At 38.6% G+C, this 24,552-nt stretch overlaps 1 protein-coding gene across 2 annotated transcripts in view; it reads left to right on the plus strand.

The window, feature by feature from the left end:
• The window catches only part of LOC105837603 (protein slit), a 326,397-nt gene that overhangs the window by 282,400 nt on the left and 19,445 nt on the right, over positions 1-24,552 (plus strand). Inside the window, exons 2-12 of one of the 2 annotated variants that reach the window (XM_012682519.3) lie at positions 13,548-13,619; positions 13,889-14,032; positions 20,803-20,874; positions 21,334-21,405; positions 21,506-21,719; positions 22,055-22,218; positions 22,802-22,873; positions 22,971-23,042; positions 23,130-23,201; positions 23,485-23,628; positions 23,774-23,937. In XM_012682519.3, the coding sequence (XP_012537973.1) occupies positions 13,548-13,619; positions 13,889-14,032; positions 20,803-20,874; positions 21,334-21,405; positions 21,506-21,719; positions 22,055-22,218; positions 22,802-22,873; positions 22,971-23,042; positions 23,130-23,201; positions 23,485-23,628; positions 23,774-23,937 (1,262 nt within the window). The remainder of the gene's footprint in view (positions 1-13,547; positions 13,620-13,888; positions 14,033-20,802; positions 20,875-21,333; positions 21,406-21,505; positions 21,720-22,054; positions 22,219-22,801; positions 22,874-22,970; positions 23,043-23,129; positions 23,202-23,484; positions 23,629-23,773; positions 23,938-24,552) is intronic. The other variant, XM_012682518.3, reaches the window with a different exon arrangement.

Below are 24,552 nucleotides of genomic sequence, written 5' to 3' on the forward strand. Positions count from 1 at the left end.
TAACTTCCAAAATCACACAATAGCATCTCACCGTATTTCGAATATACGACCACAGAGAAGACTAAATCTATAGAGTTCTATCGTTTAAAGACGTCCTATCAATAGTTCTGATGATTAAATTAATTAAAAATTTTTTGTTACAAAACATACGTACATATGCGTATACGTCAACGTACAAGTTTTCCGGGCAAAATAATTGTTTAAAAAATGTTTTAATTAATTATATCACCGGAACTTTTTAGAAAATTATTGTACGCGTCCGGAACTATATGAGAACTGCGTTAAAATAAATAGAACTGTCGATATTTGAACAGCATCTCACGTCTAGCCCTATAAATACAAGTTTTCCATCAAGATAGTTGTTGAAAAATACTTTCTAAATTTTTTAAATTAATTAATTTTGTCTATTTAAGATGCCAGTTACACTAAATCCACGTGCGCAGACGTATATGCATATATACGTATGTTTTGTAACAAAAAAAAATTTTTTTTATTAATTTAATCATCAGAACTATTGATAGGACGTCTTTAAACGATAGAACTTTATAGATTTTGTCTTCTCTGTGGTCGTATATTCGAAATACGATGAGATGCTATTATGTGATTTTGGAAGTTAGCATCTCATTTATAAAAATTTAATTAAAATAGGTAATTCAACGGAACTATTGTTGAAACCTATCAAGAACTGTAGAACTATGCTGGATGCAAGTAATTCTACAGTATTTTTATGAGATGCTAAACTTTGAGATGTTAACTTCACACACGTTTTTTTTTTCATTCAACCTCAACTAAGCAAATTTTTAACCACGCATATTTAATGATATTTAACTATTACGAACACAAAAGATAATGAAAAAGCAACAAATAAAAATAATCAACTTAAAAATGATTATTTAGAAAACGAGATGGACAAGAACGTCTGACAACAATAAAGATGAAGAAATCAACAGATTACACAGTGAGATCAAGGACGCCCTAAACGATGGGTTATCCTTCAGGGCCGTCGTCGCTCCCGTTGCTCACGAGCGATTGATAAGACGTCAAATTGATTATCAATTTTCAGCTATACGCTATAAAATTACAGAAGATATTCGTAAACATCAATCTTATTATTCACTTATTGTAAACGAATCAACTGATGTTTCAGTAAAAAAATATCTATATCTTTCTAAAATATTTTGATGAATCTAAACATAAACCAGTCACTGAATTTTTAAGTTTAATTAAGGTATTTAGAGTAACAGCACATGATTATATCAAGTCGTTTTATCTTTTTTAAAAGTTTGATTTAGACGTATCTAAATTAATTGGAATTAGTACTGATGGAGCCAATTATTTATACGGTAAAAACCATTCACTTTATATTTTCTTGAAAAAAAGAGCCCAAATTTACATTTAATAAAATGTACGTCATTCACTACATATTTGTGCTGAAAAGACATCAGCAGAATTACTAGCTTCGATTAAGTTTTTATTAAGAGAAACATATAATTGGTTTAACATATAATTGGTTAACATATAATTGGTTAACATAAGCTCTAAAAGAAGAAATAAATATAGTAAGATATTTGATTTAATTAATACAGGAAAATCTAAGTTTCAAAATAAAATTTCACAGTTATCGTCAACAAAATGGGTTTTTCGAGATATAAAGCAATTGAAATAATATTAAATCAATGATTAGAGCTAAAAACTCATTTTTCAACGATAAATAACATTGAAAAATGTTACACAGCCAGAACTTTGATGGAAACGTGTAAGATTAAATCTATATATATATATATATATATATATATATATATATATATATAAGTTAACAATATTGATCTTTTAAAATAGGTTTCAAAAAAATTAAATATATATATATCATTTTTTTGAAACCTATTTTAAAAGAAATCAATATTGTTAACCTTCAATTTCAGGAATCAGATGCTAATTTATATGTTGTCTTCAAAAGTTATTATACCTTAGTTTTAACTACTTGTAAAAGAATTTTAAAACCTTTATTTATGTATAAAAATAAACTTGCTTATAATGACGTTACTAATTATGGTTATTTATATTTGTCAGAATTGAATAATACACTAAGTGGTAAATAAGTAATAAATTAATCATAAAAACAAAATGTACTAATTTTCTCAAAGTTTTGACAAAAACCTTAATGGAAAAATTACCAGAAAATTTGAATTGATAATCAATTCAACACCTTATTTATCATTCATAACTTACTTCGAGTTAATATGTTATAATATCGTATAATATTGTATATTATATTATATAAAATATTAAAAATTCTGAATGCTCATAATTTTCTCAGACAACCCTTTTAAAATATGTGCTTTTTATCACAAAAAAGCTGATGGAGCGCAATCGGTTTACGTAGTAGTAAATTTTGCAAATAATATAAAAATAATATAATACTTCCACAATGGAAATATTATAGCTAATATTGATATCTATAAAAATAATCAATTAAGTCATGTAATATAATTTACAAAAATTGTTTCAAGTAAATGATTCAAATTCATAGAGTGATTCAAATTCATAGAGTGATTCAAATCTGATAGCACTCAACTTGTCACAAAATCAGCTTTTTTGAGCATGAAATTCTATAAACAAGAGCAATTTATTAATAAATCAATTGTGTATTACTGAAGCAAATCACTTACCAAGAAGTATTTTAAAAGCGTTAACAGCATCATCTCTCATATGTATCCCATTATGTCCTATATGTGTCTTTGTCATACCATAAAACTTCTGATAAAGTTCCATAGTTCATGATTTGTCAATGAAGGTCCAATGCTCAACAGCGCTGAAATAATATCATTTGATATTTGAATATAGAAATAAGAAATTGAGATTAAAAGAATATATAAGGTTTGTTTTATAATGACGTACTACTACTAGGGCTATTGTAGACAAAATCTTAAGGAGATACCAGAGTGATGGTCAAATTTGATCAGAGTTAATGTTTTCCGAATCTTTAAAAGAAATACATACGAAATTTTGTTAAAGTTATGCACTAATGTTTCTATATTATCGACCTTGATCAAGTTTGACCATCGTTCCAGCATCCCAGTAAATTTTTATCCTAATAAATTTACTCACCAGTCAATGAATTGGTGATGTTTTTTTCTCCTCGTCATGTTCACTCACACAACCGACACGATTTGAAATACTAACGACGCGAGAGACGCGACCACTTTGGCCGCCGATCAAAGGCTCGATTCGGCATCCCCGGCGATGCCTTCCGCGAGGAAATTCACTCTCGATTGACGAAAGGACGCGGGGACCGCGACACGACGCGAACGCGAGCGACTGTTGTGCACGAACTACGTCACACATGACCATTACTTTGTACATGACGCAGCAAAAAAACTCACACGATTTTAGCGCCAATTTCTCAAGACAAGAGGAGGAGAGCGTGAGGGACGCGACCACTTCGCACGCCGGTCAAAGGCGTTAACTCGATTCGGCATCCCCGGTGATGCGTTCCGCGAGAAAATTCACTCTCGATCGACGAGAGAACGCGAAGAACGCGACGAGGTCTCACTTCGCGGCACGAAAAACGCAAGACAATGACGGCGACGCGATACTTTTCGTTACGTACTCCGGATACTGGCATCCCCGACGATGCCTCCCGCGAAGAAATTCGACCGAGAGGAACCCGACGAGCCACCCTTCTCCCTCCTCCTTCCCTCAGGTCGTCAGAATTATGCGTTTTTCACTACGATGCACACACGATTATCGAGCGAGCGATCCGAGACGACGAGGTTATTAGGGTACTTTGGACGATTCGCGATTCATTCGGCGCGACGCACGTTTCCGGGTTGCGTCCGCGGCGTAGTCAATGTTTACGTGGTGCGTCGCATTACCCCTAGCATCGGCGGATAAACAGGCACTCGTGAGGAAGAGGAACGACCGATCTCGAGAGACAAAATCGCGGGAAAACTGCTCGCGATGTCGCCGACCCCGCGAGTCTCGTCGCATGAATGGGGGCGGTCATGACTAAGCGCACGGCTCGCTACGTTGCTCGCTTACGCTGCGGGCGGCAAAATACAAATTCGCGTGGCGCCCCGCGGAAAAGGAGTTCAATGATAATAATTAAGCCTCGGTGAAATCGTTTCAAATTAAATATTTGATTATTATAACCACGCATATTTAATGATATTTAACAATTATGTTAATAGTAACCGATCGATTACTGAAGCAAACATAACTGATGTTTGTCTATATTAATTGAACGTTTATATTAATTGTTTATATTTGAAACTATTCCACCAAAGCTTAACGACTGTCATTTAGGTTTGATTATCAAACTCTGGTTTTAGTCTGCCAATTCGTCGCATTAGAAGTAAACGAAAGGTAGTGTTCTTTGCATTTTCAATTTTAACGACTAATTCATGTGCATTAAATTAGATGTTTAGTCAAATAACAAAAATTTACTTTAGCTTTAAAAAAATTAGTAGCATGTTTATAAATCAAAGTATTAATATTTTATAGTATATTTTACTTAATCGGTTATATTAACCATAAGAGAATTTGAATCTGTATAAATTTATTATTACTTTTTCCTGAAGTTTCTCTCTTACTATGAGCAATTGTGTGGTTTTTATGAATTGAGGCTTTTGTGATCGTAATCAATTTTAAAATTTATAATTGTCAATTTTCATAAACAATGCGGCGATTTTATATCACTTTTCCTGAGATTTATTAATTTTATAATTTAAATTCTTATTGAATATAAAAAATCCATTAGATTTAGTAGATAATATTAGCCAACTTCAATCATATAATTCGAGAATTATTTTTTATCCTATAGCTTTAATTAAAATCTGATACGCTATTAAAATATATAACGGATCGAAACATTTTGCATTGGATAGTGTATAAAATCTCTTTCAACTAACGTACAAATGTAACAGATGACAATTACACGAATTTTTAGACTTTAAAGTCCATATTGAATATCTTTACGAGGATTATCGTTTAATTATTTCATTGGATATTTTTAACATTTTCACAAAACTGAAATGGAGTTTTTTTTTTTTTATTTAATTGTTTCATATCTTTCAAATTAATGTAAGTAATGAAAATAATAAATTGATTCAGGAAACGAGGAACTTTATTCTCCCAGCGATTATCACATTTCTTCTTTTCCCCCTCTCGTTTGTAATTGTTGTTATAACACACGCGGGTAGAAGGCAGCCTTACATTTGACCATGGTTACACGAAACAGAGATTTCATCTGGCGCCTTGAGCACTTTAACGCATTCCACCGCGTCCCTGAATTACACGATGAGCGTAATAGACACGCGCGGTACGTCCTGTTTTTACAGCGCGGGAGGATGCCCCGGCGCGCGGCGTTCGTGGAGATCGCACGCTATCGCGATAAAGCTCGCGTGGGTCATCGAGCTCACGTTATGCTCTCGCGATATGGGGTCGGTCCACTTGGAGGGTAAGAACACAGAAAAATCACGCGGCTACAACGACTATCTGAAATCTAAGGGACTCCACGTCGTTTCCCTCCGTATTATGGCCAGTCCACGTCGGTCGTTATACGTAACCGGTGCATTTGTCTTTTCTGAACCAGTTGCACCGACCTGTGTACGACTGTCAGGAAACCTTGAAGGAGATGCATGCGTTTCCGCTGGATAAAACGTTACAAATTGCCGCTTTCGGGCGCCCCGAGGTCGCGAAAGTGATATTAGGAGGGACGTATCGCATATCATTACTCGAATATTTTATCCCCAGTTAATTTGCCCGTACTCTATACAATGTCCGTTAATCAGATGCGCGTATTAATTGCCGTAACGTCAATTTTTTAGGAAAGATAAATTAATTTTTGTAAAGTTTGTCTTAATGTTAACGTACACACGCTTGTTTTTTATTTGTTATCCTACTTAAAAATTGTCTGTGTAAATAAAATTTATTTTGAAACAAGTAACATGTTCACGAAACAGAACAAACAGTTTTGAAATCTATAAGTGTTTATATATTGCAAATTGCTGTTGATACAGGAACAGTTTTGCCAAAGTATCTAAAAATTCATCTCTATATGTATAGACACAGATATGAAAATAATTTTGTTGGACCATCAAGATAGTTACGTAGGATGCTTAAGCATAAAATGCAATTCTGCAAAAAGCTTTGACATTTTTAATCAATTTAAATGTACATATTTATTTTAATTGTTCAACAAAATTATTTTTAGATCTATCTATATAATTAAATGTTTGGATATTTCAGCAAAATCATGTAGCAGAAACATTTTCAGACATTTTTTACGCTGTGTCGTCATTTACATATTTACTCGAAAAAAATCGAAGTTTACATAAATTTATCGTATACGCGATTGAAGAGTCTGATCGATGCATTCGTTTTTAGAACGTGTTAACGATGGCTACTCGCGCGCACAGTTCGACTTCACTAATTTTATGATGAAATAACCGCTCATATTTTTCATGCTGAATATTTATGAGGTAATATATACGTAATACGTATACGTTGCGTTGGATAAAATTTTAGTTGCGGATAGCTTGATCTACGGCTGATCGGCGATTCGAATTTACGCGAGCGCGCGGACGCTTATCTAAATTGTAAAAAGGTTTCGGGTTATTTCCATGCTTCGTAGTTCGGGTCCGATTGTGTGTTGCACCGCCGCTACGTGGGCGAATATTTATTTTTGCTTGACTAGTTACACCCGCTAACGAACCACCCACAGCGTCTGAAATTTTTAAAAGTGTAATATATCCTCCGGGCGAAACGATATTTTACCGCTCTCGGTTACATTACAGGCGTCGCCACATAAAATATACGAGGAGCGTGAGTACCTTGGCGATCGCAAAGTACACCCTGTCGTTTACAGAACGTCACAAATGTTGTAAATAGAAAAACATACGTCTTGGATCACCGCATGGATTAACTCATGTCATTGAAATCGTACATTGGTGAAAAATCACAACTGTAGTCAAAATTAATAACCAAAACGGCAAATTTGCATATTTTATAAAATACATTACATTACATTTGCAAGGCATATTTAAAATCGTAATTGTTTACAATGTACAATTTTGACATGTATTTTTGCACTAAAACATAAGGTTTGTTTCCCGTAATTTAAAAGTGAGAAAATTTATGATCTTCGAGAAACGTTGGGCTATTTCCGCCCGAGACTTTCGCCCGGGTGCAAAAACAAATTAAGAAGTTATTTACCGTCCAAATGACAAATCGATCGATCAATTACCGCGTTTAGCGCAAAGCACTCTAAGGCGCTTTTCTTCGCGGTATTTTAGGTCAGCCCCCGCGTGTAGCTCCTTTACACGTGACCCCACATTTATCTTTGCTGAACTACTTGCGTCGGCAAACGAACCGGCACGCGGCGCGGAAGTGGAACAATAGTTTGGCGCTCCTCCGCCGTTTCGCTTATATACATAACATAGGGATGTTTAGCATCGATTGAAGCTGCTAAGCGAACAGGCCGTCGCACGCAGCTGGTAGAGAAATGTTAAAATGCATGCGGCGAATTAGTGACCGGTCGCGTTCCCGCGCCACAAACAGCGATTGTTATTGCTGCTCGGGACTGCGTCTAAGACATTCGCTTTGAACGGCGCTGCTCAGAGACGAATGGATTCCCTTGTTGAAGACAATAGTCGTTTGTAAATCGATGTCACGGGCGCTATTAACCATGGAAATATTGGCCAAGTTGGAGGTTGAAAATTTTATTAATTTAAAAAATAATATCATACGAATATCTATGTATCTTTTATTTCACAAGCGCGTAATATTTAATTTGAGACTAATTAAATTAATACAATACAACATAATACGTGCTCATAGCGCATAACGGGAAATATAATATAAAAGATTAATGCCTTTAAACCTCATTTAAAAATTATAGTCAATGAAACAACGTTAATTAACTTCGTTATTCAATCTTTTTCTCGAAAAATAAACGCGCAACGAAAACATATAACCATAAAAATAATTTTTTTTATTAATTTCTCAGTATAACGACGTGAACGATGCGAAAGAGCCTGATGCAGGGCATGCAAACATCTCTTCCTTCTTTACGGACATCCTCGCGATTGTCATTACGGCGCAATCATAAGAAATTCATGAGAAAACAGGCTCTCTCGGTATCGTTACGACAAATGTCGTGTTTTTATTGATTCCCGAGTTTCCCAGCGTTTCCCGTCTGCCGGTCAGTTCCTTCATCTTTACGATGTTTTATTTTCACATATATAAAATGTCACGATACATCATGTGGCTGGTACGTCACCGTATCGCACCGTAAATACACAGGCGAACGAGCGCGATTTTACATCCGAGCGTTAATATTTGATTTTATTGGGTTGACACGCGTGCGGCGCGATCGAGGTGAGAAATGACCGGCCGGCACGAGACAAAAAAGAAATTTCATCTGGAGACATGCCAGCCCGATAAATTCAAACGCCCGGTCCCGGCGACGCTGCGTCACCCATCGTAGAACCTCCTCCGTCTGAATGTTTCAGAAGTCAACGTGTGTTTATTGCGCTTCAGCCTCCCTCGCCGCAATAAGTTTCCACAGTAATGCGGCCGAAGCTTAAGTTTAAACACCATGTTAATTGCATTGTGCTGGAACGGAACACAAAACGACAGTCAGTAAATGCCATCCGCTTTCCGCGCCAAATTATTATGTTGCGAATCAACGGTCCTTATTTTCAACTCACTCATTATACTACAATGTTATTGTCTCGTAACATGCGCGAAAGTTTGTGTCATCCATTATCCAACAGTAATACAAATTGTTCGTACATCAAAATTCTACATTAAAAAGATAGAAATTTATTTTTTATGCCCGCAATTTAACAAAATGTGGAAGATGGAACAGCAATAAAATTTCAATTATAAGTGATGTCTAGTTTCTGTGAGCGGTCCAATTGTTTACTCATGCAATGCATCGTTCACATTCTTTCCGTTCCATCTGTCACGATTATTCAAGAATAGCGAGTCGAGCGGAAAGCCGTCGATACGTCAAATCAACCCCCTTCGGCCTTTTTTTCACCTCCGCTAGAGACATTAAATTGACGCCTCGCCGGTAAACTCAATCAAGAGATTCCATTTGCATTTCTGCGCCGACATGCAGAAGACTATATTTTTTTCCCCGAGAACGGTGATTCTCTTTCTTATCTGACACGGTGTTTTTGCTGTACAGGTGTACGCTCCTCATTCTGTTTGCCATGAAACTTTTACGGGCTGGAGCAGAGGTCCAATCGCAGAAACGAACAGTCGCTCTAAATGCAATATTTCGACTTATCTGGATCTGCAACTTCAGGCGCTACGAATGCGCTGAACAAAATCTAGAATACGATCTATCGGGCCAGGACTACATTTTCCCGGGAAAATAAATCGGAAGGGACTTGCAATATTATTGTCGCAAGGTGTGCGTTATTACACGTCGGATTCACAACTTCGTAGAAAAGTTGTGCAGCATAAACAAACTGAAATATATTACGTGAACTGCGAAAATTTTATATCGCACATCGAACAAATTCCCTTGAAATAATGAAAAAATACATATGTATAACATCTTTATTACTAATATTTATATATTTAGCGATGTTAGAGATAAATATAATTGAAACAAATTATAAGGCAATTAAATTTAATTATGTTTTTGTGATTAAATTTGAAAAATCTTAATCACATTTTTAATAGTTTTATCAAATGCCTGTGCAATCCATATATATAAAAAATATATTAAAGAGATCAAAAACAGAAGTTTTCAATGATTTTATATTATAAATTTTATATACCATTTTTCAAAATCCTCTTTTACATTCTAAATCATAATTATATAAGCGATATATTTGAGAAGTGTGATAGCAAACATGTTAATCGCATTAGCATAAATATCACACATTATTCATAATTACATGATCAAATCAGATAAATTGGAATTGAAAACCGATGAGATTTTAGGTGTGATGGACCATCATCGTTAACTGTCAATATCGCGATCGATGAACTACTTTGCATCTACCAAACATCCGGCGCGCGTATAGTAAATGGCGGATTACGTCGCGATATTTCCTAGCAGTCGCACGTATACAGCATGATATACCAGCGCACGCGAAGTCTGAATATAATCACTACCCATAAATCATTCGATTTCCAGATCCCCGGGCGGCGGGAAGACGGGACGAGAGCCAGTTTCGCTCGCGAGAAAATCGAGACTCGCGCCAGTATCCGATCCTCCCCATAGACACGTCTCACCTTGTCGCGGCTTGCTTCTCCACCCTTATCTCCGCCGGAGACATTTCTACGACATTAAGCAGGCGTATCGACACGCCGCAGCGCGCGGCGCCGCGTGTGAGATACGACCGGATATCCGGCCGATCCCGCGGCGGTATCCCCTGTGTTCCTCCAACCTCCTCCTTCCCCCCTGCTGTTCCTCGCAGAGGTTTCTCGTTCGGGGCGGTTGTCTGCAAACTTTGATTACATCTGCCAGCAGCCTATCCTCCTCCCTCCCTCCTTCCCTCTCCCGTCTTCTCAGCCCGCCACAACTCAAATATAGACACCACCAACACCTTATTCTTGGACGTTGTCTACCAATCCCGTCACACCCTGACTGCCCCCTTCTGTTTCCTTCAGATTCTCACCGTCATCCGTCCCATCAGATTTACCATCGTCAAGTACCCTTCCTCCCATCTCGTCCCTTCTGTTCCCGCCTTCGTGAAAACCCATGGAAACGTATTTAGCGGATGTCCCGGTTGGCGACGCGAAATGTAATTTCGTTAGCCGCTACGTGAGTCGCCTGGCAAAAGTGCAAAATGAAAATTGTACCTTTTAGAATGTTATAGCAATTGAATCGAATCAATGAGTAGATTTACGATTTAAATTGCGAAAATTGCGTCACGATAGTCGGTCATCACCGCAGCGATAGATCTGATACAGAATTATCTAATTTTTTTTTTAAATCATAATTTATATTGCAATTTTGTTTGATCGAAATTTACGACGGACATTAATCCCGCTATTGTTTGCGAATTTGAAACAATTTGTTTTCTTTATTTAATGGTTTGAAATTCGTTTTATTGATAACATCTAAATTATATATCGATTAATGATTTTTGTAGCGTCAGCGTGCATTCCAATTTTATTTGACAATTTAAAATATTAATTTCTAGTGTTGTTGTAGTCTAAATGCATTTTTAATATTCGAGTTCACCAAATTTTTAAATACATTGAGTTTTAATTACTAGACCTTAATTTCAAATGACTATCCTTGTAAGTAAAGATATATATATATTTTTTTTACTTCACTAAAGTTATATAAATTGGCTTCGACATCTGGCAAATATTCTCAGAAGCTTTGTTGCTGGAACAAGGATATTTATCAAATAAACACAATGAACATCGATATATTGTGAAATTTTGTCTCGTTGTGCAGCGATGAGTTGTAAACTGTCGCTTCGGGCGACCGATCCTTTACACCGTTCCGACACTCCTCCATTCAGGTCGCTGGGCAAAGGTTTCCCATACAAGACGATTACCCGAACGATTGCCGTTATTACTTTCTGAGAAGACGCCGCGCTATTTTAATTGAGCGTGACACCACATAAGATGATGCCGGGTCCTCCGCGAAAGACCACATTAACGTTCCTAGAAGCGCAAATCCGTCGTGCAAACGGCACACGCCAAGTTTCTGTCTTATTCTACGAGTTGTCGGTTGGTTCATGAACCACGATATTCTGCCGTGTCGTCGACGACTTTGAATGATCGCAGTAATTACGAAAGGGCATGAGTGGTTTGAACTTCTATCGCGCTCGCATTTGATCAAAAGAAAATAAAACACACATCTCTCTTTCTCTAGTTATTACAAAAAATAATTTTTAAAAGGATAAAACGAGTGTATATAAACTAGATTCTGTTATACATGAAAATGAAAGATTTTGTAACACATATTGTATGCAATAAAAGTAGTTTTAATCATCTATCTTCATATGATATAAAAGCAGAAGCTAAATTATTACAATGCTATTCTAACGATGACATTGTTTGTTCGTTATAATAACGTTCATCGCTCTCGTCCGACAAAAGAACCACGTGAAGTAGTGACAACGATAACAGGAAAAGTGACATCGTTCGTTAGGTAGCTCCTAAAGCTCTCGTTAGACGCTGGGTAGCCGTCATCGTTTTATCCCGTCGAGAATTAATCGAATCGGCGATAAAGTGGATTATGCGTCGAGGTTCGATGGGCCTCGATTCTATAATGCGATTGGCCATGCTTCTCCCGCGGGAGGTATTTTCAGCTTCCTTCAAGTATAATGATTCGTAATTAGATATTACCTGCAACGTATTAAGGAGGGCGCTTAATATCTTAATAGAGTTAGCGGGAAGTATTCGTAGTCATTACCGTGGGGTAGTATAATTAACTAGCTCGCAACTGACTTAGTGGAAGTGATTTTTTTCTACTTTTATCAAACTTTTTTTCTTTCTAAAATAGCTCTGAAAAGTTTTTCTGAAATTATTAATTGCCGTCGTGCTATTTGACAAATATTTATTTGCAAATATACCCGCGAAGGTCTATATCTACGTGCAAATAATAAAAATTTAAGTAAAAAATTTAAATGGGTACATTGATTTTGGCACAAAGAAATATTTATTAAAATAAATAAATCAACATAGTGTCATAAAGTTTGGACGAGGCAAAAAGTTCATGTAATCAGGAGATGTGTGGAATAATATGATCCTACGTTTGCCTATAAAAAGAAAAGAAATTTACTGGTGAAAAACAACTTAAAAAGAAATCACCTTTTATTGAGTATCCGTACAAGCATTAAATCCCACGTGCAAGACGTGGATTCCAGAAATATAAGTCCGTCATTTTGTCGTCGGTGGAGAATTACACGTCAGTAGACGAAAACGAGGGAATAATTTACGCCGGTCGTAGGGCCAGAAAAAAGAAGTCCGCGCTGGGAGGAGAAACCGCTCGTAGGCTGACTTTGTTACTCGCTCTTACCCTGAGCTTTTTGTCAGGTAAAAAGTTTCCACGGGAAAAGGAACCAATTTAATAAGGCCTTAATAACTTCCCTGAGGGAGGCAGACGCTTGGCGTACGGCTGTATTTGACGGCTACTTCACGGTCTTCTCCTCTTTCGACGTGAAGAGTAAATTCACGCTTCCTCGTAACGGAGTGGTATAACCCTTTATTGGCAGAACGGCGATACCGCGCCGCTCGTCATCTTCACTCCTTGCGTGCTACGATTGTTCAGCTTTTATCCCGCGTTAAAGGTAGACATAGAATTAAGTTCGCTGAATCGATAGAATTGTATGTCAACGAATCTCGTGGCGTGAAAATTACATTACGTCAGAAATAAAATTTGTTTTTAAATATGCTTATCTACACTTCTCTTGATATATTATGATTACACGTAAAGTAACGTGTAAGCCGGATTATTAAATGATTGAGCGACGTATAAGCTTGCGTAGTAGAATTACCAATTTATTTTTTACTTGCTAAAGGCTGAAATACTGATATCGATTTTGTATTTTTTGTTACAGAGATCTTCAAGGAAATAATGTATCGGTGATATTCAAGACAGATTTTGAAGACATGGCAACACTTCACGTTTTGTAAGTATATTCTCTTGTACATTATCAGTTAAATATTTCATCGATTTTTATAATCTATTGGTTGCATATAAATGAACAAAAATGATGACTGAAGTATTAATTTAATAATTATTTAATTCATTAAGTATTTAAATCATGTCAGTTATAATATATTTTCATATTATTTTAATATCAGTATACATTAATTGATATATAAAATCGTTTATTATTAATTACTATAATATTACATTTTCTTATTTATATTTTACAAGAATAATTTCAATTTACAGATTGCTCTCAAATAATCAAATACACACCATCGAAAGAGGGGCTTTTCAAGATTTGGTGGCAGTAGAAAAGCTACGGCTAAACAACAATCAAATACGTCACTTGCCCGATCTTCTCTTCAGCAATATGATGAATTTAAAACGCCTGTGAGTACGATTAAACAAATTATTACACGCGAATTATTATTACGAGATTGCAGGTCGATCGGAGAATACGCGAACTCTAAATAGATTTGTCGATAATCGGACTTTATTTACGCAATACATAATTACGAAATAATTTCTTTCGACATTCATGAGTATTAGCGTTACGCATTAGTGTCTCGCTAACAGGTTCGACGGGCATTATTGCGGGCGATATTGCGAATTGGAAATATATCATCGCCGCGCCGCGCTGAGATATCGAGCGTAGAAGAACAGAATTCGTTAAGAGCCGCAAGCGTATTATGCCGCGGGATTTATGCGATCTGTCAGCGGTGTATACGCGTACATAACGCGCGGCGGGGTAAATAGCGCAGCGGCGCATTGCGAGATACGAGCGATGTTGCAACGAAGTCTACAACGTCATGAAAGTTTGCAATATCGTAGGAACATCCGCGCCGGTATTTCGCGCGCGAGGGGTTCCTCGCCAAGCGAAATCTCGGGAGAAATAATTACACGTGAGATCAGTCCGAATGTCAGATTCCGTCAGACGCGCACAATATACGCACGTGTATTCGCGACCCCCTATGTTCGTTCTCTCTGTCTTCTCCTCCTCCACTCTCTTTCTTTCTCTCTCTGTCTTTCTCATCATTGTGTCAAGCGCGACGACAGGGGTAGCGAGCGAGGGTTTATACCGTACAAACTTTTCAGACGACGGCCTACATAACCACCGTATGCACGGGAGGGGGAGGTGGGACAACGCGAGCCGGCGGGGAGCTTGTGTAACCCGCCATGCGGGACTTCTCGATCGAATGTACGCGCCGCTGCATATACGCGACTTTTCACCCCGGGCTGTAGCTTCTTAAAGGCGATCGTTCGAGATGCAACGCCAGTACTACCTCGCACTCGCTTCTGCACGCGACTCGCCAAAGTATTTCCTATCTTACGTGACCAACTGCTTGAGTACGGGCACGCTTATCGCTCAGCCGACTGTCTTATTAGCGAGACCTGATTCGATGGTGGCGGTGAAACGAATGGGCGGGGGATTGTACGATTTTAGACATTTGCCAGGCACAAAGATCGATGAAGTCATTACTTCGAAACGATAAAATCAGCGGTTCGCGTTACGCGCATGAATCTCTAAGCGTGGAGAAACCAGTCGCGTGCATCGATCTTAATATTAAAAGTAAATTCTGTATTATGGGTTTCGGTAATAAATGCCAAGAGAAATAATTGACAATCAGGCGTTCATAAGAGGTTACTACGATTTTTGTGATTTCACTGACCGGTTCCGCTCGCTACAATTTATTAAAAGATACTTCGGAGTACAGAGTCTCTCCGACTATACGGCCGCGTGATCTCGGGATGCGATATTATCGAAAAAAACACGTAGCCGTCGCGTACGGGCCGTTCTGTACACACAAATTATGCTCATCCATAAGCTATCCGTCGAGAGCGAGCCGACCTCTCTCTTCTCAGCGACATGACTGCTTTTCTCCGTATCCGACATACGGTTTGCCTCTCTCGCTAACGAGAGGAGCCACCTTGATGTCATAAGGAATTCCGATCCCGTGATTACGCCATCCCGTCCGTTGCCTCTTCTCTCCGAACGCGCGCCGTAACATTCTTCTCGATCCGGAATCTCAATCAAACGCGGCACGACGCGCTACCACGGTTGTGCAGAGAAAAACAAAATAGAGACAGGCCTGCTTGACGAGCGGCCCGATATCGTGTGCCTTTATCGCGATCGAGCGGGCACGAATCGTTTCCCGTTCGAAGGTTCCTGGTGTTCGCGGCGGCGGCAGCTGCCAGCCGCGCGGTCGAAAAGTACGCGAGTCTCCTCCTCGCGTCATGGATGACAGGGTGGCCGGAGATCCGGGGAGAGAAGGCCGAGACAGAAAAAGAGAGAGACAAGAGGAGCGCAGCGGAGAGCAAAAAAGAAAAGGGGGAAAAAAAAGGAGGAAGCAGAGGAGGAAGAGGAGGAGGAGGAGGAGGAGGAGGAGGAGATAGTCCATCTATCATCCTGCAAAGTGGGCAAGATGGACGGGACTCGAAACTTCCCGTCTCGAGGCTCCGCGCGCTTCGCTCGGGCACAGCCTACAGTTTCTGACGATAAGGCTGGATCAGCCACCGACCTTACAAAGGGACGTATTATGTTGCGACCTTACGGCGAGATTCTCACGGGCGTTCGGATGCTCGATAATCCTTCATCCGACGCGGATAAACCGGCGAAAATCGCGAGCCGGGGAGAATGCTAATTCACGAACTGTGCCGGCCGTGCTATTCCAAAACTCTCGGAAACTTGTAATTCCAGCGGCAGCTAATCCCGCAGTCCTCGTCTCTCCATCGAAGATGTTTCTCCTTAATTTTTTATATTACATTAAATCGGACTCCGCGTTACACAAAACTCGATATCTTCCCTTTTTGCAAAGACAATCCAGACGTCGGATTTTGTTCTTTGTTCGAACGAGTCTACAAACGAGCACAAAATGCTTTTGTATCTCGGAATTATTTTAATACGTTTTTCCTCTACACTGCGCAGTACCTAATTCTCTCTCTCTCTCTCTCTCTCTCTCTTTCGCTCTCTCTCTTGTAAAACTTGCTACATAAATAACCGTAATGACCGTTGTTTATCTAAATCTCTATTTACACGTATCGTCCTAGTACGTACAATTACGTGAATCTCATCCAAACAAGCGTGAGCCACCGCCAATGTAAGATCGTAGGTCCGATAATTGAGCGATAAGTGGACGAGCGATTAATCAGGCTCTCCTTAATGCACAGCCAAAAGCTACGTGAAGCATAATTACGTGCTCGTCTCGTAAATTCGACGCGGGGACGCCGCCGCCGTGGTGTGGGCAGGTCGCGGTGAACGTAACGTATGATTAACTCGTCGCGCAAACGTAGAAAGGCACGGTATTCCCGCGCGCGGTAAGAGGATGAAACCTACGTGGTAATAAATGGTTTGACACAATGGAAAGGGGCGCGGACACTCCGTTGATTAGTATCGCACCGCTGCGTGCGGCCGTATTGCGGCGTTTGTAACGCGATATAACGTAGGACAGCGACGTGCGCGGGCTAGTGTTTTATGACGCTTGCAGCATTTGTCCACGCGGTACGGAGCTTAAGCTGATAATAACCAGGACAAACGTCCGCCGAACCGAACCCGCGCGCGAATGATTTAGGGAGACAAAATTCGAGAACCACGGAGGAGGCCACCGGTGATTCTCCGACGTCGACAAATTATAGGCCCGTCATACAAGGAGCTGCGCGCACAATCTCGGTTTATCACTCGAGAGAGGGAGAGAGAGAGAGAGAGAGGGAGCGGCTGTAATAATTATCGTACGGTTGTTATCGTGTATCCCGACGATCGTAATACGCTGTATTATATACAGCTTTCACGGGCCTTGCAGTAAATCCCTCTCACATCCCCGACGTTATGGCGTTACGTTGCATGCGACCCGGATGTAAAACCTCGTTAATAACGTCACTTGACGTTTTCGTGCATTCGTCACACGCTTTATCTATTGTTTTGTACGTGGTATTTCACATCTTTATTATTATTTTTTTTTTTAGGCAAAAAGAAATTAGTTAACAAAATTTTACAAACAATCGAGACGGTTGTACGAGAGAATCTCTTTTCGAGGGCGCGTGAAGTTTTCAGACAGCCGCAGTTTTTCAACTCATGTCGCAAGTATGCTAAGCGCAAAATGCCAGGAATCCCAGCGTCGTAGGGCGTCGTCGTGGAAGCTATTAAAACCGGGTTACCACATACGCAGGAGCGTTGTTACGAATGTCTCCGCGTAACATTCTGAGCTCCGGAGCTTGCACGGCCGAAGAATGCACGGTCGCAATCTACGACGTCGCGTCGTCGGCCTTCTCTCTCTGAAGTTTCGCAATCCCTCGCGCGATCGTAGCTACCGCGTGGACGGAAAAGATCGTAAGGCACGGAGGTTCCTGATAAACCGACGATACACGTCGGATCTCGTTTCGTCCCGTTCTTATCGCGGTAAAGCAGTTAGCGGCGCCGGCAACACTTGGAATTGGACAGGCTGTTCACGAGAGACGAGGACCACCGAGTCCTTTTGTTAGTTTCGCGCGGGCGCGGCCACGTCGAAATTCAGTAATTGCTTTCTGGATTGGCCCGAGTGAGCCGAGAGGTTTCCCGGGTCCCCTATTCCAACTTACATACCTCGAACCGAAAGCACATAAAGCAAATGCTCGTTTTCCCTGTTGATTATTGTCGCAGCTCATTATCGTCGTCTATTCTCCGAGCTCGCCTAGCTTGTCGACTCGGACGATGTGATGTCATGCATCGTGACTTTATTTTGTATGCCTCGTTCTCGTTAAACGTTTCATTTAACGTCGTAATTTTATTGTCTTTTTATCATCTAATTAATTGTGTTACTTCAGTAAATGTGAATTAATTTACGTTTGATTAAATTTTTATGCGCGTTTCTATTTATTTTACTTTTATTTAATTTGATATAAGCAATTAACAATTCAGTGATTTTATTTTCGTAATCAATCGCTTGAGATAATGAGAGCGATTTCCAAACAGGCTTTAGCATGTTCCCTTTGTCGAATCAGCGTGGGCGCTTGGAAATTCGGAGATTGCTTTTTGCGATTGGATCAGGCGCAGTGGGAATTTAATATCCCCAAATTTCTGTATGTGAAAATACTCAATTCCAGCTTATCCCTCCCTGTTTCTCGCATGCATTTCTTCTTGTTGCACATTCTCCCAATTTATTAAATTCATAGAATGGAATACATTTAATTCATCAACCTATACTCTCTCGTTTCTCTTGAAATCATTTTTAAGAGAACTTTTGCCAACAAGTGTAACAAATGGGAATGGTGTCAAGTATAAAGTTTCTGATCAATAATCGATAGTTACAAAACCGTTTTTAATTCGTTTCATAGTTCCGCGAAAGTACTCTAGAGAGATGAACTTTTATTGCGCGTGTGACAAACGTTTATTCGATGGCACGATCAAACTCTACGGGGACAATAATATTTCGCGCCGGCCAACTCGAACGCGAATGACGCGAGTTCCCTTTGTGCGTTCGGTGCAGACGTGGCCGCGCGCGTCGAAATTCGGTAATTACTTTCTGAATTGGCTCGAGCGAGCTGGGAGTTCAATCTCCCAGTCTCGCACTCTCACCTTACGTCCCTCGTCGTCTTCCTCCCCTCCTCCCCGCTCCCCTCCGCCTCATTCTACGTTTCGCGTTTTTGTTGTTCTTCTCTCGCTCACCATGAGCCCTCCCCTTCCCCTCCTGCATTCCCTCGCGAACATAATTACAGATTGCGAGTTCCAACCCAATGGATGGTCAATGGCGAGCCGTACTCCGAGACCCCAACCTATCATCACAAGCCTCTGGTTAGTTCAGACCTCGAGAAGAGGTTTCGAGGTTCCACGATATCGGCACGCTTTTCGAGGGGCTCCGACCGCGCCATTTGTCTAACCCTCCATCGTTCGAAGGTGTCTTTCCATATCAATGAGAGAGAGAGAGAGAGACAATTCAATTATTTACTAACCCTTGTTCATTCTTTCATTAACGTATTTAATTGTAGTAGAGTCTTTTGCACACGCAAAAAGAATGGCTAGGACAACATGTACTATTATCATTTTGGTATACTATACATGAGATTTTTTAATTTTTACAATTTAGCTTGAAAAAGAAGAACAATATATCGACGCATATTGCACATGCACAATGAACATCTTTGTATAAATTGAGTTTGTCGCGGGTCGATTTTTGTCCGAGCTGCGAGTGACTACGTTAAGATAATTCGAAAGCAACCGGCTGTCGCGTGAGACCGTGGAAATGGTAACTCGTTACGTGGGTAACGATCCCGACCGCGATGAGGAGTACTTGCGAAGTCTATAGTCACTCACGTGACAGTCTGGTGCACGTGTGACTGGTCACACGCACCAACGGTAACTTTCTGGGGGATAATCGTGTATATGCCGCAAGGAGGCACTTGTCGCGGCATTCGACGTTCTTGAATAATTGATCGAAAATATAGGACGAACTCGCGACTAGCAGCCGCAATAAAGTGGAACAAGCGGGTGTTGCACCGATGATGGTGAACGTGGTCATCCGTCTTTGAGAACGTAAAAGCTGAGGGGTCAATGTACAGTCGCGAGTTAACGCGAATCTGATAAACGTGACGCCGATGGGATGCGATAGTTTTTGAATGCACGCCTGCAACAATCACACTTGCGAGAAATTGGGACAAGGCACTTCTGATTTTGAGTACAATTGAAAAATTGGATTTATTTTATTTTACAGGTTGAACTGAAAATAGAATTCACAAATATCACATCGCCAGTTAATGATACATTTTTACGTTTATTTTATACGAGCATTCTATCCTTAGCTATTTTAAAGAATAAAGATAGAACGACAAGAAAGTGCGCTAACATTTTTATAGACATAATCTGAATAATATAAATAATACTAAAATATATACATTAGTCTCTAATTACGTTTAAGTTTTTTAAAATGTCAATTTGGAAAAGAAAAAAGTCTAAAAAAATTTAAAAAATATATATATGTCTTGTTTAATATAGTTTAATAATGTTTTTAAAGTTACATCTTTTAGAGGTCTTTGATTCTGTGTTAATTAAATTAAATATTAAGTATGATTTTATAATATAACTTTGTAAGATGTTAAATTAACTTTTAAGATTGCGATTATAGAAAACAAATAATAGTTTGACAAATGGCAATCGGACATTTTGAAAGAAAATGTTATATTCTATTTTACAGAGATCTTAGCCACAATCAGATCGCCACCATAGGACCGAAGACTCTCAGAGGAGTATCCGCTCTCAGACATTTGTAAGTATCTTATCGGATGTGCTTGCCACAAAGACAGATTGTGTCGTAACAATCTCTCTCGAGGCCATTTAGTCACAGTCTAGTAGCCCATTACAAACTGTGCTCAAGATGTTTTACATATGACAACTCTACTCACATTACAGATAAAGCTCTGATATAATTTCAGATAAAAAACTTACGAGTTTGTATTTGAGTTTATATTTTATTATTTAATCTACTGTGTAACATATAATTGTTCTATATCATGCTGCATATCTTTTTTCATATCACTTGTCAGTTTAAGTAGTAAAATGTCACGTGGTCAGACAATTCTAGTAGTTTAAGCGTAGCTCACAAAATTTCTTTGAAGTATACTCCATGACACTCTCTTGCATAATTATCTCTTTTATGTAAGAAGGGTTTAGATAAAAATTTTAAATTTTACATAAATTTAAAATTATAAAATTTTACTCTTCGTAGATTACTTGACAACAATGTGCTGACTTGCGTGGACGAGGCTTCGATACGAGAACTGAAAGACTTGGAAATATTGTAAGTACATGAGAATTCATTAAAATTACTTAGTGTTTTATGTCAAAGCTATCTCGTGTTCGCGAGAATATAACGTGCTCAAATTAATTATTCATTTCAGAATGCTGAATAATAACAAACTTGTAACGCTTGGCAAGGAGATGCTGAACGGCTTGTCGCATTTGCGAACTTTGAAACTTGCGGATAACGCTTTCGCATGCGATTGCCATTTAGCATGGTTATCGCGTCATTTGAGGGCTCATTCACGCCTAGGGCAACATACACGATGCGCATCTCCGGCTCATCTCAAAGATCGCAGTCTCGGTGATGTGCAGGTGAGTCCGATCAAAGAATTATGCTATTATCTATTGAATTTTGATTTACAAAATCCACAAATGTTTATTTCTCGTTAAAATTTATTTAAATAATACCTAAACATATTTTTTTATGTAATTCTTATTAAATCACGTATATGCGCTTATAGTTTAATTGTCAGACTTTTTAATGGAGTACTATTTTAATTGTAAATTGAATATTCTCTGTATGAGAAAGAAGATTTTTACAAAACATTTTGTGATTGTAAATCTGTGATGTAAATCTAAGTTTATCGATATCGCTTCTTGTTAATCCACTTAGTGCCTAATGCGACTTCTAAACCTATTGTTTGCAGGAGCACGAGTTCAAGTGTTCAGGTCTGGTCGAGCGAACGGGATCGGAATGCAGCGCTGAGCCCCAATGCCCGCATCCTTGTAAATGTGCTGATGGGATCGTCGATTGCAGAGAGAACTCCTTGACGAAAGTGCCAACCCACCTTCCCGAGGACACCACTGAGTTGTAAGCAAAACCGTCACTCCATGTTCACGCGTTGTGTACCTGTTTTTCGTCTGAGATTTATTTCTTTCTCGCGATCATTACCGATAACGAATTGACTGAACTATGTGTTGTTCTCTAAAATGCTCTTTTTGTTCTTATTTGGTATGTACCATAATATATGGTATTGTACAAGTTGTTGCGCAAGATATAACAAATTAAGGTAATTATGCACAATAAAGGCAACCTCATCGATTTTACTGACCTTGATATATGTTATCAGAGTCATTATGGGTCTGACTTACTGACATCGAAAAATGTTCAAAATTAATTAAAAATAAACGGAATATGAGTGACGATTTTCCTTATCAGAATCTTATTTAGAGACCAAAATAAACAAATATAAAAATTACAAGAAAAAAGGAGAGGTTGCCGTTATAATACATATTTACCCAAATTAATGACATTATTTGCATTACTTCCATTTAAATATTTTATTTAGCAGAAACCGCTCTGTAATCTCGAGGGTTTGTGAAGCAGTCAGTAACATAAATGTGTGGATTTGTAAATTTATTTGTATAATTTGTTTTTTTATAATTGCCTGCAGGCGACTGGAACAGAATGGCATCACAGAAATTCCACCCAAAGCTTTCTCGCCATACAGAAAATTGCGTAGAATGTGAGTGATGTTTGTGATTGACTTACTTTAATACATACACTCAGATCGCTATTGCAATACTTAATACTTCTATATGTTTTCGATTTTTTGCCCACAGTGACCTGAGCAACAACCAGATAAAAAAGGTAGCGGCAGATGCTTTCCACGGATTAAAATCCCTTGAATCCCTGTATGCATTTTTTTGTTACTGATACACTTTAAATAATATTCTTTTCTGCCTAATGACAACACTAAATAAATATGCATTTTGTCGCAGAGTTCTATATGGTAACAAAATTACGGACCTACCAGCTGGTCTTTTCCAAGGCCTGATAAATCTACAGTTATTGTGAGTAGACAAGAAAAGAAAGCTATAAACGTAATGAGCAAAATTTAAAACTAAAACGAATAATTGCATGGAAGCCAGTTTTATTAAAGTTAATAAATTGGAAATGGTATAGTTTTCTATTGCATGATGCAAGGTCGACTTCAAGGAGACGAGAATTAATAATTCATATTAGAACCACTGAAGAAAATGTTTTTATTCATGGCTTCATGTATTGTTCTCGCTTTCCCGTGAAGCATTGGAACGAGGCAACTGTTGGAAATTATAGCGAAACTTATTGTTTCAGGTTACTGAATGCCAATGAGATATCATGCATACGAACAGACTTGTTCAAAGACTTAGGCAGTCTCACCTTACTGTCTTTGTACGACAATAATATACGTTCGTTAGCTAATGGGACTTTCGACAACCTGCGAAGCATTAAAACTTTGTTCGTATTAATACAAAAATTTTTACAAACCTTTCCTCATAATTTGGTCGAATGTATAAAAACTTTTATTGTTAAATAATTAACCAAATATATTTTTTATATTGTATTTTAAGTATCTCCAGTAATTAAATTCTTTTTTTCGCAGACATTTGGCGAGGAATCCGTTCATATGCGATTGCAATCTACGCTGGCTGAGCGCGTATCTTCACGCGCATCCTATAGAGACATCCGGCGCGAAATGCGAAACGCCAAAAAGAGCGCAGAAACGGAAGATCGATTCAATGCGGGACGACAAGTTCAAATGTAAGGGTAAGCACAATTCGACTTTTCCGGTATATCTCTTCTTAACACTTCGGCAGAATATTATACAGGTCGGTAGTCTATGTGGAGAAAGATATATTGCACGATGAATGTAAATAAGCCCTTATTATCCGCTGACTCTCATTTACATTTCATCTTCAAATCTTCGTATTATCATATATGTATTTACATTCATATTCATATCTGTATGAAATTAATTATTCACTCTCGCATCAATACAACTTAAATAAATAACGTTTTATCATCTGTCTCATCACGGCTTTTAAAATGTCAAAAATCGAAAGTAGCTTACCTTACGTATAGAAGATAAGAGAAAGCGAATAAGCAGAATGGAAATCAGATTACATCACCATTTATAAATTAATATATTCGCTCTTTTACTAAGAAAGGATATATCGAAAACCGATGCCGAGCAATTGAAACTGATCAATTGTGTTACTTTATTATCAATCACACGTAATGGCACATGGTGTGCCGCATCCAAATCGATTCACGGTTACCATTTTTACGTGTGAAATCACCCACCATCATTCCCATCGCTTCTTGCATCACGTATCCAGCCACGTACGTCTTTTCCTTTCTCTCTATCTCGATTCTTCTTCG

Source organism: Monomorium pharaonis, chromosome 1 (assembly GCF_013373865.1).
Source record: "Monomorium pharaonis isolate MP-MQ-018 chromosome 1, ASM1337386v2, whole genome shotgun sequence".
Classification (NCBI taxonomy): Eukaryota; Metazoa; Arthropoda; class Insecta; order Hymenoptera; family Formicidae; genus Monomorium; species Monomorium pharaonis.